Source organism: Motacilla alba, chromosome 7, assembly GCF_015832195.1.
Source record: "Motacilla alba alba isolate MOTALB_02 chromosome 7, Motacilla_alba_V1.0_pri, whole genome shotgun sequence".
In the NCBI taxonomy this organism is placed as follows: domain Eukaryota; kingdom Metazoa; phylum Chordata; class Aves; order Passeriformes; family Motacillidae; genus Motacilla; species Motacilla alba.
Window position 1 is genome coordinate 35,811,845 of NC_052022.1, and position 13,566 is coordinate 35,825,410.

Sequence of the window (13,566 nt, forward strand, 5' to 3'; positions counted from 1 at the left end):
TCAGGTGCTCTGTCACTGAATATTTTAATGATTTTATTTAGTGTGTTAACTTCCCCCTCGCTTGGAATTTCCCAGTCAGGTGGGTGGAGAGGCAAATGGAAGCGCTGCCACACAGTTTGATAAGGAACAGACAAAAAGCAAGCTTTTTTTGCTTTTGCTTTTGTCATATGGAGACAAACTGCTGCCACAAGATGTTATTGTGAACGTTGCACAAGTGGTAATGGCATATTTTATCTTTGGAAAGGCAGAGGAATGAGATGAGCAGCACACTTAAGGTGGAATGGGCTTGTCCAGGTTGATCATCCTGTTCCTAGGATCTCTGCACTGAACAAGGATTGAATTTCCTTGGATATAGACTTGCCATGTTCATTAAATAACTGCATAATAACCTGTACGGTCTAATCATCTACTGTAATTTAAAAATGATATAATACATGTCAGCCTGGGAATTGCTAAAACCTCATAGTTTAAGACTATTTCACTTCAACCCTGTCATTTCAGTAGCAGAAGCTGCTGCTGGTGGGGAATTTTTGTGCTTTGCTGTGTGAGTTGTTTTAGCTGACTCCTTACAGAGGAAGGTGTGATTGTGAACTGATGCTTCAAGGAGTTTTTGAGATTTTTTTTCATTCAGATTATTACTTTTCTGAGCAAGACTTCAGCTTATTTCTCAGTTGTCCTCTGATCCCAAATATATCTCCTTCTCATAACTGCTGAGGTTTGGATCTAAAAGGTCCAGAAGTGCCTGAACACCTCCATGGTTTCCACTTGCACATAGGTCAGCAGCTTCACTGGGCTTAATATATACCATAATATGGGACAGCTGTACTGGATGTGTGCATATGGAAAATTCTGTATTTTATATGTTCATATTCATATTAAAATTCAAGTTGTATTTTATAATAGATGAATTTTATTATATATTTCTTTATATATTTATACATATTGAAATATAAAAAATTATATGTTTTTAGTATATATATATGTGTGTGTGTGTGTGTATTAAATATATATATAATAAGGAAGTTTTTCCTCCAGTGCAGACAGACTAAAACTCTTCCACTTTCACAGACTAAAACTTTCTTCCAGCTGTAGGAAGCTGAAGTCCTTTCACACAACAGAGGATGATGATCTTCTCTTTGCTAATTAGATGCCCCTCCCCAAAACACCCTTTTTTTGATTGGTTTGTGCCAGTTTTGGTGAGAGATGGGTCACCCTGCCAGGCTGTCTCTTCACAGAGATGAACGTGTTCTAAAATGCATCAGGGAGTAAAAAAAGGTTCAATGTTGAGCCTGTCACAAGCATTTCTGTCACACTTGTGCTGCTGGAGAAGAATAACCTCTGTCAAAACACCTGAATTGAGCTTAGATGGGGAGTTCTGTATGTAATGGCACTGTGGAGAAGGGAATTTTAGGCAAATATCCCAACTCCTGGGATTTAAAATTCCATTACCTGGATATAAATAGTGCAAGAATTAGATCTTATCTTGCAATTACTTCCTGATGGTTTCTGAGGAGGGTTCTGACAAAGGCAGTTGAAGCAGAAGTTGCTCTGTATAATTTGTGTGTCTCTTTCTTTTCCAGTTTATTGAGAGAACACTCAATTGATGGCACTGGCTGGGCCCCAACTAGAACCTTAAAGGTACTGTTTCCTTTTGGACGTGTCCTTCCAAATAAATGCATCTTTAAAAACCCTTTAAAAAAAAGCTCATGTGGTTTGCTCAGGAGCAGGTTTTTGAGGTGAGGTTTTTGTTTTTCAGCAAGTGGCAGTGGCAGCAGTGGAGGAGGTACAGTGCTGATTGTAGAAATGTTGGGAGTTTTGGGGTGGTTCCCAACAAGTCCTGCTCTGCTCCAAGGTTTTGGAGGTTGGCGTGACCCTGAGAACCCACACTCTGTAAGGTGTGCAGGTTTTCACCCAGGCAGCAAACACAAGAGCATCCTGTGAGCAGCAATCCATAACCCTGGTAATTTCCATGGGATTGATACTCCTGACAAAACCAGTGCAGAGCACTGAGCAGGGCATTTATCTTCCTGTTGCTGTTGCCAGGAATGCTGCCAGAATTGTTTCTTGCAGAGCTTTAACAGCATTAGGTGGATAAAGGGTACACATCAGGTGTTTGTCTCTTTCAAAAAGCAAATTGAAAATGACCTTTATCTGATACTTGGTTTGCTCTTTGGCACTGTGAATGAGATTTGTGACTTTCTTCATCTGTAAAATCTCTGCTGAGGTGAGCATGTGACTTTCTGGAAGCAAAATGAGTGTGTTTTTTTGTGGATTTTCTTAAGCAGTTTTTCCCCAGTTGGTGGGATTTTGTTTTGCCCTTTGTGTTTCTGTTTTCACCTCAGGTTAAATCAAGGCACTGAGTAATTTAATTAGTTCTGTTCCTGTCGCTGTATTTTCACTCAGATAAAGTTTTAAGCCTAAAAATTAGTACAAGTGGACAAGAAACCCAAAAGACAGGAGCTTTTTCTGTGATTGTTGAAATGAAAGATTCAACAAGAGAAAAGGAAGTAGTAGCTTAACTTCAAAAAGAGAAAAATCAGTTGTCCCCCTTGTATTTTTACATTTTTGAACATTGAAGCACCCCAGTTGTGAGCTCACTTTTTACAGCTTTTCATCACCACAAAGGGAACAGTGAGAACTTGCACAGAAGCTGTGTGGACAGGAATCCAGTCTTGGCCTGTTACGGACTTGAAAATCAGTATTTAGTTTGTCAATAATATGAAGTCAGCCTGGTTTTCTGGAGGAATAGCACCCAGACCTGCCCAGTGAAGCACGCTGAACTACTCCTAAAGAATGAAATTGGGAGTGAGCATGTCCTTCTGCCACAAAAACTGCTCCAAGGGCATTAGAAAAGCCATTCAGATAGAGAATACACATGAGAAGCCCCATGCACAAACCAGCTGCATGTGTGGAGCTTGTGTGCTTAACCCTTTAGGAGGCTCAAGTTTTTTGGTTGTGTCTCATTTTGGAATCCTTGTGGTGACAGCAGAGCTCTTAGGTGAGAAATCCTTCAAAATCAACTGCTGTGACCTTTATAATACTTTTTTTTTAGTATCAAATTGGTAGAAACATGAAGAAACTTTCTGAAATAAAAATGAAAATCTGTTAAATTGTCTGGAAAACTTACCTAATAAAATGTATTTTAGCAGTGTGGAGGATTCTTAAGGAGGGGGAAGACCTAACTCAGTTTTGTTTCCCAGCATTTTTTTTGCACTTGGTGTCATCTCATCCGTGATTGAATTCTCTTCAGGTTACCAAGTGTTGAGCTTTATTTTTTTCCCTTCTTTGTGTTTGGGAACACGTTTCCATGGACCACTGTGAAAAGCAGCCTGTGTGTGAGTGAAGGCACTAGAGAATGTGCTATTTCTGAATTCCTGCATGAGATGCTTTTTTGAAATCAGGTTCTGAGCAGAGTTGCGCTCTTACCCTGGAACAGGTTTAAAACCTTAACCTGCCAGCCTGTCTATATATACACTTTTAAAATCACTTTCTTTTTATTCACAGAAACACTCCACAATCCCAAACCCTTAGATAATTCCTGGTAACGGTTGGTCTCCAGGCTATGGATTGTGTGAACACTGCTGCAGTTGTTTCTAGCTGATCTTTGTGTTCTTCTACTCATTTGTGATTTTGTTCTTCCTTCTACTCCTTTGTAGCTGAACCTGAGTTAGCAACAGGAGCTTATTTACCTTTCAGTCTCCATTCTGTCACGTTCTGCATCATTTTATTGCATACTATCCTCTCTAAAGCAGCTTAATCACAAAGCTGGAGACTGCTGTAGTTACTTTGGGTTCTGCTCAGAGTGTCTGAACTTGCTTTTCTCCTGTTTTTAGGAATGGTGGTCAAAATTCAAGTTTCCTAGGCAGAAAACAAATAGATGGCTTTAATTCTATTCTGTTCTCAGGGTTTTTTTTATGTCACTGGAAGTACCAGCTTTTAAATACTTCACACTGGTGCTGTTACTCTGCTGCTCTGCTTTGTACCCTTCAGTAATTTCAATTTCAAACTCCCAAGTGCTTTAGTGGCTCCTGTTAGTCCCCTCCATGTGCCTCATTTGCCAGGATTATCACCTGCCTAGCTCAGTTAGTTCTCCTTAATACTCCTCAGTTTTCGTAAATGCTTGTTTTCATTTTGCTCTGAAAACATCTCAGGTGATTTGATTTTAAGAACTGAACAAGTGGATGTGTATTTTAAATGCCTCATTGGTTCTAAAAGTCAGGCTCCTTCTGCAGCTACCTCTTAACTAACTGCAGCTGGAAATGGGTTCATAAATCAGTGCCTGATTGATGGACCCTAAAAAGAATGAAAGCACACTTGGGCAACTCTGTGGAGGGCTGAGCATATGAACATTAAAGCCAGTGTTTGAAAAGGTATGATGGATGTTCACAGGGAATATTTGTCTTTTTTCTTCTTTTTGTGGCTGTGTTCTCACAGAGATCAGCTGGTCTCGGCTAGCTGGGCTGTTTTCTGGAGCCTTTCCATGTTTGTTAGGTGTATGTGCGTTTCAGTTTTTCACTGAGATAGTTCCAAGTGCTGGCTTTTGTCATTTTTGTGTTGTTGCTCTTAGGAGAGCCAGGAGCAGGAAACATCCAGGTAGTGTTAAACTACAGATCTGCAGACAGCTTTTCATGCCCCCTGCAGGAAACCACTGTTTTTTTCAGGAATTTCTCTGCCATAACTCCAGATCCTAGGTTAATAAATATCTGTCTGTGCTATTAGATTACCTGATCTAAAAGGAATTAAGACTCATTTCCAGTAAACTGTTGCTACTTGGAGTTGATCCTTAGGAGCCTTGCTTATGTAATTAGTGTGTTAATACTAAATGGCAGCATTTTGTCCTCTTTGGTTCGCTGCTTCTGCCCTTGTCTTCAGGCACTGCAATGACTTCATTTGGAATTATCCAAATGTCAAACTCATCTCTTGGAGAAACAAATCAGCAGGTCCTGACTTCATTTTTCCAGTTTGCCTCAATGTTGAAGCATCAACCTGAGGAGTTTTGAAAGCACAAAACTTTCACCTATCATCTCAAGGAAAATAGATGATCTGCTGTCAAAATCATCTGTAATTAGTGTAGAGGAGTGTTTGAAACAGACAGTAAAGTAACTGTCACTGTCTTGAGCATGAAGGGAAAAAAGAAACCTGCGTGCTTTATGTTACATTAATTCCTGTTGCTCAGGCTGTTTTTCTCAGCGTTATGATAACATTGTACAGCTATTGATTTATTCAAAGCCTCTTTTGGAGTTGGTCTTTTTATGTGTCTTCCTCACCTCTAAAAATTGAATAAGCCTCAGACAAAAACTTCAGACCCAGTATTTTGAAAAAGAAGCTATAAACTGCTGAAGATAATCTTCTGTGCAGATCTGACATCCAGCTTTTTCTTAAAATAAGCTTCTGGAAATATTTTTCCAAGGATATATTGTGTCATATTTTGACTTCATTATAAATTGGCTTTAGCAGTTTTGTAAGAGGTGATTTATTTCTTTCTCTTCTATTACTTGCCTAGGCTGGTTGAAATATACAACTCATTGCCTTCTAATGGCTTTTGCTTCAGAAATGCTTAGTAAAATTTTAATTTTCTCTCTTTAATGTCCCCTGGCAAAGCCAAATTTTTGGTGTAGGTACAGTAGCTGTTATTATGAGGGAGGAGAGCTGAGATAGCTCAGTAAATGGAATTAACCATTGCTTATTCTCCCCAAACTGTTGATTTCTGAACATTCAGTTAGTGTCAGCTTGAGTGCACTGAGCAGAGTGGTCTCCAGAGGGTGACGGCTTCAGCGTTGTGATCACTGTGGTGTAGTTCATTAAGAAGTTACAGAGAATTTTCCAGGGACCAATTTCCACTGGATTATCCACTTGTCCTGCAGTAACCACGGGGCCAGAGGTCAAGGAGTCAGTGACAAAGTGAGGGATGGGAGAGGAGTGCTCTGCATGCTTGGCGCTTCGCAGCTGCCTTGCTCTGGGACAGGAACAGGCTGCAATTGCTCCTGTTGGCTTTCCCCTCCTATATTTTAGTACAAAATAAATGGTTTTCCAGCCTTCCTCCTTGTTTTGTGTTTGCTAACTGGAGCAGTTTATGCCTTTTAGGTTACCCAAAGCCCTGTGGGGGAGCTGCTGCTGTGTTTGGGTGGGAAGCACTGGCAGGGATGACAGGCACATGACAGCTGAGGTGGCTTTTGTGGGTGGCTGAAGAAAGGTGGCATTCTCTTTATCACCTTTTTCTAGGTGGAAACAGTGTTTTTCACTTCTGCAAGATTAGAGAGGAGCAGGAGAGGAAATATAAAAAGATTTTATTTGGGAGAAGACAGTTTAGGAGAGAAGAAGCTTTTTCAGAAGCTGAAAAGTGCCTTTGTCTCTGAAAGGAAAATTTATTTTTTTTTTATCCCCAGGACCAGTGATTATTTGGTGGAGCGAGATGAAGTGTACTTGGTTTTTCAGGCTGCAGTGAAGAGAAGAAGAAGCTGGGCTTGTTTTTAAGAGATGGTGGAAGAAGGGAAGGGAAGAGGAAAACCACCTTGAGGTGGTAGATAGGCAGACAGGACAGCAGAGAGCTGCCCCAGGACTTGGCCATGCATGGCCTGGACTCTAGAGCAAGCTGGACTTCAGAGTGGCATTTCCAGCTCTTCTTAAAACAAACCAAAAAAATTTGTTAGAGACGTGCTTGTATAAATGATTGCTGCTCCTTTTGTTCATCTGAGTGGGTTAAATTGTTTGTTTATAAAGAATCATTTAGCAACGAGCTTTGTTTTGTTCAGTCTGTTAGATCAGAAATGTTTCTTGGATCCCTTAAGGGAATTTCTTTGATTGGAAGTTTGTTGGGTGCTTTTTGGTTTGCTCTCTTCTTCAGTTAATACTTTGCCTGTTAAAAGGAGAATCTTAATTTAATCTTAATTAATTGCATACCTCAGAAACATTGAGGTAAACTGGAAAATCTTAATCTTAATTTGCAATTTCCATGTTTGCTCTCTCTCCAGAAGTGCTTGTGGTTGTCTTTCTGAACCCCTTGTCTGTGCCGTGGTTTCAGTGGCATTGCTTTTGTGAAGTGGCTCTGAGAACTGTCCCTTGGCAGGATCAGTGACTGAGTTAAGACCTCCTAGAAATGCAAAGCTTTGAGACTCCCTGGCTTCAGGAGAGGCTGTTTCAAAAGCTGCATTGAGGATTTTGAGTCACTGCTCTTGAACTTCAGACACTGCTGCAGCAGCAGGTTTTTTCTCCTCGTTTGGCATGCTGTAAATAAATCTGTGGGCAGGGGTTTAGTGTAACTTTTCACTCAGATGCAGCACAAAAATAGTGCAGAATGAAAAGGGACAATTATAAAGGAGTGTTTACAGCAGTCTGTTGATCTTCTGCCTTGCTTGTGTTGACTTCCCATGCTCCAGCCCAGGATGGTGGCAGTGCCATGGAGCAGAGTGTGCTTCCCTCATTATTCCATTTCCCTGCACCCACTGTGGGTTTAACCAGGTGCTGCAGTGCTTGGGAACCCCAGGTCTTGATTTCAAACACCATCATTGCCTCCTCTGAACTAACAATAAATGTGAATTAAACCCGTTTGCATATCCAAGACCTGCCTTGGACTCCCAAAGGCATCTGAGCCATGGGTGACATCTGAGCTGATGGGACACCTCTGGGACACCCCACAGGGAGCAGCCTGGGCAGGCTGGAGCAGGAACCAGATAAAGCAACTTGAGGAATTTGGCAGCCTAGGCAGCAGGTCCAGTGTGGAAACCCAGGACTCTCCTCTGGGTGCCCTGGATGGCCAGAGCCGCTGGCAGGGGGCTCTGAGACCCTGGCATGCAGCCAAAGACACTCTTGGGGTTTTGATCTTAGCCCGTGGAGCAAATTACCAACTCTGTATGAAGAATTACAAGCCACACACACAAGTTTAGGTATTGTGGTAGAAGAAGTCACGAAGTGAAAGGAAGGATTTTTGAGTGCTGTACAGGGGGGTTTAAGCCTTGTACGCAGGGGTCCAAGTTTTGTACATGGGGGTCAGGGGTTCTAAGATGGAGGGATTTGGGTGTGCCCTGTCCTCCTCCTTTCTCCTTCCTAGCCTCCATGTCTTTGGTGATGTTGGCACTCACAGATTGGTTTAGAGTAGAGAGTCACCATTCAATATAGATAGTAGGCATTGGGGAAAAAGCATAAACATGTAACACGTAATGTGTGATATAAAAGATGGCACAGCCCCCTGGGAGGGCAGTGTGCCTTTGTCTGACCTGCTGAACGGGCCACAGCAGCTCAGGAGAAGAATCTTTTAGATAAACAACAATAAACTACCTAAAGAACAGACAACAGAAGACTACTGAGTCTTTCTTTGAAGGCACGGGTTGGAGGAGGGACTTTTCCATCTTTTGGGATCGCCCCAATCCGGGGGTGAAACCCCACATCTGGCATCCCTGGAAATCTTAACCCGACAGTCCAGCACAAAAAAAGCAGGTTTGGGCCGAAAGCAGAGGCTCTCTGCTCTGTGGCTGCCCCTCAGCAGTGGTGCCCTTGGCCTCTGTAAGTTTGATGTTAAACCCAGAGGAGAAGTCTGAGCAGCAGCTTTGTAAAGGAAACAGCTTTCCAGGTGCAGATGTCTGGTCTTGTACAAGTGCAGCCCTGTCAAGGTGTGCACCATGAACATTCTCAGGGCCACCTGCCCTGCTCCTCCCTGTGAAGATCACCTTTAAAAACTCCTGCACGTGGCCTTAACTTTGTTTTCAGCCTGTTTAATCCACAGGTTCAGTAAATATTTGAAGCCAAGCCTAATGCTTTATTACACTGAAGGAGAACAGAAGTTTTGGAGCTGTTAAATCTGACAAGATCTTCAGGGGCTTGCACTTTCTTTTGGCTCGTCAGGAACACCCAAAGCAAGGATCTAGGCCAGTGCTTATCTGCATGCAGGCAGCAGCTCTGCTGAAGTCAGCAATGCAGAGTGATTATTTCTGCAGTTCAACAATGTTGAGTTTTTCACATACCAAATATTTGCCTTACTTCTGCTCATCTGTTCCATCCCACTTCCCTTTCCCAATATCCTAGATTTCAATCCATCCTAGCCTCAAGCTCATTACAAAAAGCAATTGTCCTCTGGTAGTAATTTAGCATTATTTCTTATGGAGCCATGCAAGGGTATAAAATGAATCCAGCAAATCATAAAACTTGAATAGATGGAAACATCAAAAATGGTATTAAGACTTTCACAGGTAAATTATTCAGTAGTAATAGTAATCATGTTATGCTTTTGGGTGTCTAGAATGGCAGTGGAGAGATGTACAGCATTCTGACAGCTTGTGCCTGTACTGAGGTTTTTGTTGGTTTTTTTTGTTTGATGTCTTCTTTTTAATTTTTTAATAGAATTCTATAAAACCAGCTCAAATGAGAAAAGCACCCCAAAGCATTAGAACCAGGGTTCAGCAAGTAAGAATTTGGGAACAACTGATTATATAATAGGAAAATATGATATCACATCTCCTTTTTGAGCTGCAGCATTTACTTGTGTGAGGTATTGGAGCTTGTCTTGGACAAGGTGTTTTGTCTGGAGAGAGCTCTTCTGGTGTCTGGGGGGCTTCTGGTAGTGCAGGGGGCTCAGCTCTGCTCAGGGTAAGGACAAGATGAGCTCCTGAGGATTTTAGAAGGCACTGACTTGCTCCTGGTTTGTTCCTTCTCAGCCCTGCTGGTGCTTGAACAGTGGTTTGTAACCCTGGGGATGCAGCTTTGGCATTCAGGAGTTAGAAATGGCCAGGCCCCAGCGTACTCAGGTGCCCGTGTACCTGTTCAGGATGGTTTTGATGCTCAGTCTTGTGGTTCTGCAGCTGCAGCCTGCTGTCCCATGGTGTAGGTAGAAGGCAACTTCTAAAAATGTCATTTTCCCCTGCAACTCTGCCTCCCTGAAGGATGATAGAGCCTTGGAGGGCAGCAGTGGAATGGGATCCTGACTTTTTGGACAGAGGGGTTGTCCAGAGCTGCTGAGCACCCTCTGATGCCTGGATGTGGGAGAATCAAGTGGAAATTGGGACCTTCCTGCCTTTTGCTACTCTCCAGGCTTTCCATGACAACAAATCTTCCTTTAATCTGTGACTTTGGCACATCACTGCATTGTACTAATAATTTACCCCGAGGATTAATCCAGGTGTCCTTCATACCATGCTCTGCTGCCCTCTGCTATGCCTGGTGTCTGTTCCAGCAGTTGAACAAGTACAGAAGCTTAAGTAAAGTGTGGAACAATGATTTCCATCCTTTCTTTGAAATAATTGAATAATAAAACAATTAAAATTGAAATGTTCATTTTTCTCCTGCTTGCCAGGGAACTGGCAGAGCTGTTGTCTGGGAGTGAGGATGACTGCCCAGCACTAGAGTCTTAAAATTTACAGATAACTGGAATTAAATGTCTGGGCCACCCCTTTTGTGCAGTTCATGTGTCTGTGCTGCCACGTTTGGAGGATGCTGAGGCTGGAAAGGCTGGCAGTGCCAGGCTGCTGGGCAGATTGATGTATTCAAAGCTGTCTTGGTTTGGAAAGACAGGTGTCTGCTGAGGAAGGCAGGAGCCTCCCCTAAAATGGAAAATGTAAACCCCCCTCTCTCTGAATTGCTATCAATTTTAAATTAAGGGGCTCTCAGGCAAAAAATATGGGAGCAGGAATAACAGTTCTTTACTAGGGAAGAAAATAAAAAGCTAAAATAAACAATGCAGTAATACAAAACATCACTGCCAGAGTCAGAGCACAACCTGACAGGTTGTTGGTCAGGGTGTTGGTAGCAGTCCAGTTGGAATTGTGGCTGCAGCCCTCCTGGAGTGTCAGGGGTGGTTCTGCTGGATCAGAGATCCTGTAGAAAGGTGCAGTCTTCCTCTGAAGATCCAGTGGAAGAGGCAGCTTTTCCTCTGGGAAATCCAGTGGAGAAAGCTGTGCTGGTGTTCCAGAAGCTCAAGATTATAGCCAGGTAGGAATGCTTGGCTCCTCCCTCTGGGCAGAGCCTCTCCCATGGGATGCTGTAGTCCTTATCAGTCATGCAGTGACACTCAGTAGCCTCTTATCAGCAGATGTTTGAAGAGATAAGGAAAACTGCCCACTTAACAGAATACAACTGCCATCCAGATGGCAAATAGAGCACAGTTTGCCAGGCAATGCAGGACAGAAGCAGATAAACTGAGTGGGATGTCTGTGCAGGAGCAGAGGGAAATGGGATCGTGAGAGGCTCTTGGCTGCGGAATGCTGACATCGTGTCTTGTTCGTTAGGGCATCGTTGGACAGGGTCCTTAGGGGATATGGATTTCTGTGCTGCACGCTCTCAGCACAGGGCCCAGAACAGGAAACAAGCTCAGATACACTCATTTATTGGAGTTCTTTGCTGTGCATAGGAAGTTTGGTACTTTGAGGCTTTATCTTTAGTGTAAATTTGCATGTTAGCCGTGGAATGACTTGAGACATATGCTTATGTAAGAATAGTGTTTCTCTGTACTCCTACTACAGCTCACCCTCTTTTCTCTGATATGTTGACAGTTTCAAGTATTTGTTTGACCCCTCCTTAATTTAAGAATGGATTGCTGAATTAACTTTCATTACCCACCCTTTAAGCAGTGCAGTTCTCAGCTGGTGGCAAATCCTAAGGTATCACTCCTCTCCTTGAATGGAGGAGCAACAGGAATACACACAGAAAGCTCTGACCTTCTGTTTGAATATGCAGTATTTGGTTTTTGCTGACATCTAAATATCAAGTGGCCATGAAATGGGAAAGCCCTTTTCAGCATTTTGATTTAAATTAGTAAAATGTTACTCGTAATCTAGATTTTTTCCAGTTATTTCATGGATTAATAAAAAGATTAAGTTTGTGAACACGTTCAGAACTCCTGAAATGCCTGTCTAATTAACTGTGTTTTTCTTTTGCAGGATATTGTCTGGGGGTTAAACTCTTTATTTACTGTAAGTAAAGGAATATTTTGCATGTCCCCTTTTCTTCTTCCTGCCTGGTTTAGTTTCAGCATCACCTAATGACAAACCCAACTGCCTGTAAAAGTTTAGGTCTTTATTTCCCTTGGCTTCAGTGGCTGTTGGATGAGTATGAAATCAGATTGTGCTTTTGTTTGTGGAACTCATCCAGACTGTCTGAAATGCCAGCTTTTTGTACATGGATTTTATTTTGGTTAGAAATATTAGGGGATATTTTGATAACAAATTATTTGGGATCTTCCACACAGTGTGAAACTACTTCTGCTGATTTGGAGGAAATAGACATTTATACTGCTCTGAGAAGGAATTGTGTTGGTAGTCTTTTAAAAAAAAATCCTATTTAGGAATTCATGTCTGCCCTGCAGTCTCATTCCTTGTTTGCATAAATCCTGACTTGTCACAGAATTTCTGTGATTTTATTCAGAGATCCCATTTCCTCCCCTTTTTTTAAAAGACTTTTGGGAGCAAGGAACCTGTAATTGCAGGAGCACCTTGAAAATGGAGGAGAGGGCAGGAAGCTGCAAGAGGCAGACAGGATGCAAACAGCTGCTTTTGCTTAAAAAATGGAGAGAAGCTAAGTTTACAGAAGTTACCTTTTTTAGGGATTCCTTTCCTCAGCCATTGCTGCTGGGTGGGAAGGTCAGGAGAAAGCAAAGAGCAGCACTGGTGTGGTGGGCACATTTGTCATTTCCTCTGGAGGGACCACCCCAGCCACTCCAGGGTGTAGAAGGAAATCTGGATTTCCTGGCATCCGAAGTCTTGGTTGGTTTTTTCAACAATTCTTTGATAAATTGATGTAGAAGTTAGGAGAGCATTTGCCTTTCCAGTGAAAGTGAGTTGCATTTCACTGTCAGTCTCCCTGTGCATGCCAGGTAAGTGGAAGGAAGCAAAATCCCCAGGGGCAGAGCTGCATAAAATAAAAATATTGGGTAAAGAGCTGCAGAGAGGGGTGGTCCTGCCTGGGAGACAATGGGGATTTGTCGTGGCTGTGTCAGGAAAATGAATCCACAAACATCAGAGGTTTATGCCCAAAAAGGAGACAGAAGAGTCCTTTTACTTTATTCAAATAAAGAGAGAGGCCATGGAGCATTCCCCTGGGGTCTCTCCAATTTTTGGAGCATGCAGCCTCCTTTTTAACCTGATTTCCCAGCCACATTTCCCTTCTCTCTTTCCCCATTGGCTGAGGTACTTGAGAGGTACAGACTTCCTCAAATGCCTGATACCTAAGATTTCCCTGTAATGTATAACCCTCCCTTTTAATTTTTCATTCTTATGGAATTTAGGGTTTTTCCCCAGTGTTTCTTTTATCTTTCAATCTCCAATTTCATTTATCAGCAAACCTACAGTTTGTTTGTAAAAGCAAATATCTTTTTCCATTCATCAATCAGTGGAATCCTTCCCATTGTTTTTTTTTTTTTTAATCTCTCAGTGCTGGTTTTATCTACCACTTATGATTCAGTGTGATTTTTACTGCTGATTCCTCTTCTCCATTGCTTTTAACCCTAGACCCTTTCTTCTTCCAAAGTTATTATGTGTGATTAAACTGAGAGGTCTGAGGTTTGTCAGGACTGTTTCTGCTCCCTGACATGTCTTTAGTTCTCAGGATCTTTGCACTCTTTTACTTCCATTTCCACTATTTGCT

The 13,566-nt window shown here is 42.2% G+C and overlaps 1 protein-coding gene across 3 annotated transcripts in view; it reads left to right on the top strand.

Annotated features, from left to right (window-relative positions):
• The window catches only part of UBE2F (ubiquitin conjugating enzyme E2 F (putative)), a 60,282-nt gene that overhangs the window by 23,624 nt on the left and 23,092 nt on the right, over positions 1–13,566 (top strand). For all 3 annotated transcript variants that reach the window (XR_005257518.1, XM_038142001.1, XM_038142000.1), the window contains exons 7-8: positions 1,581–1,638; positions 11,865–11,897. Coding sequence is in view for 2 of the 3 variants with exons in the window: in XM_038142001.1 (XP_037997929.1) it covers positions 1,581–1,638; positions 11,865–11,897 (91 nt within the window). In the remaining variant the exon portion in view is untranslated. The remainder of the gene's footprint in view (positions 1–1,580; positions 1,639–11,864; positions 11,898–13,566) is intronic.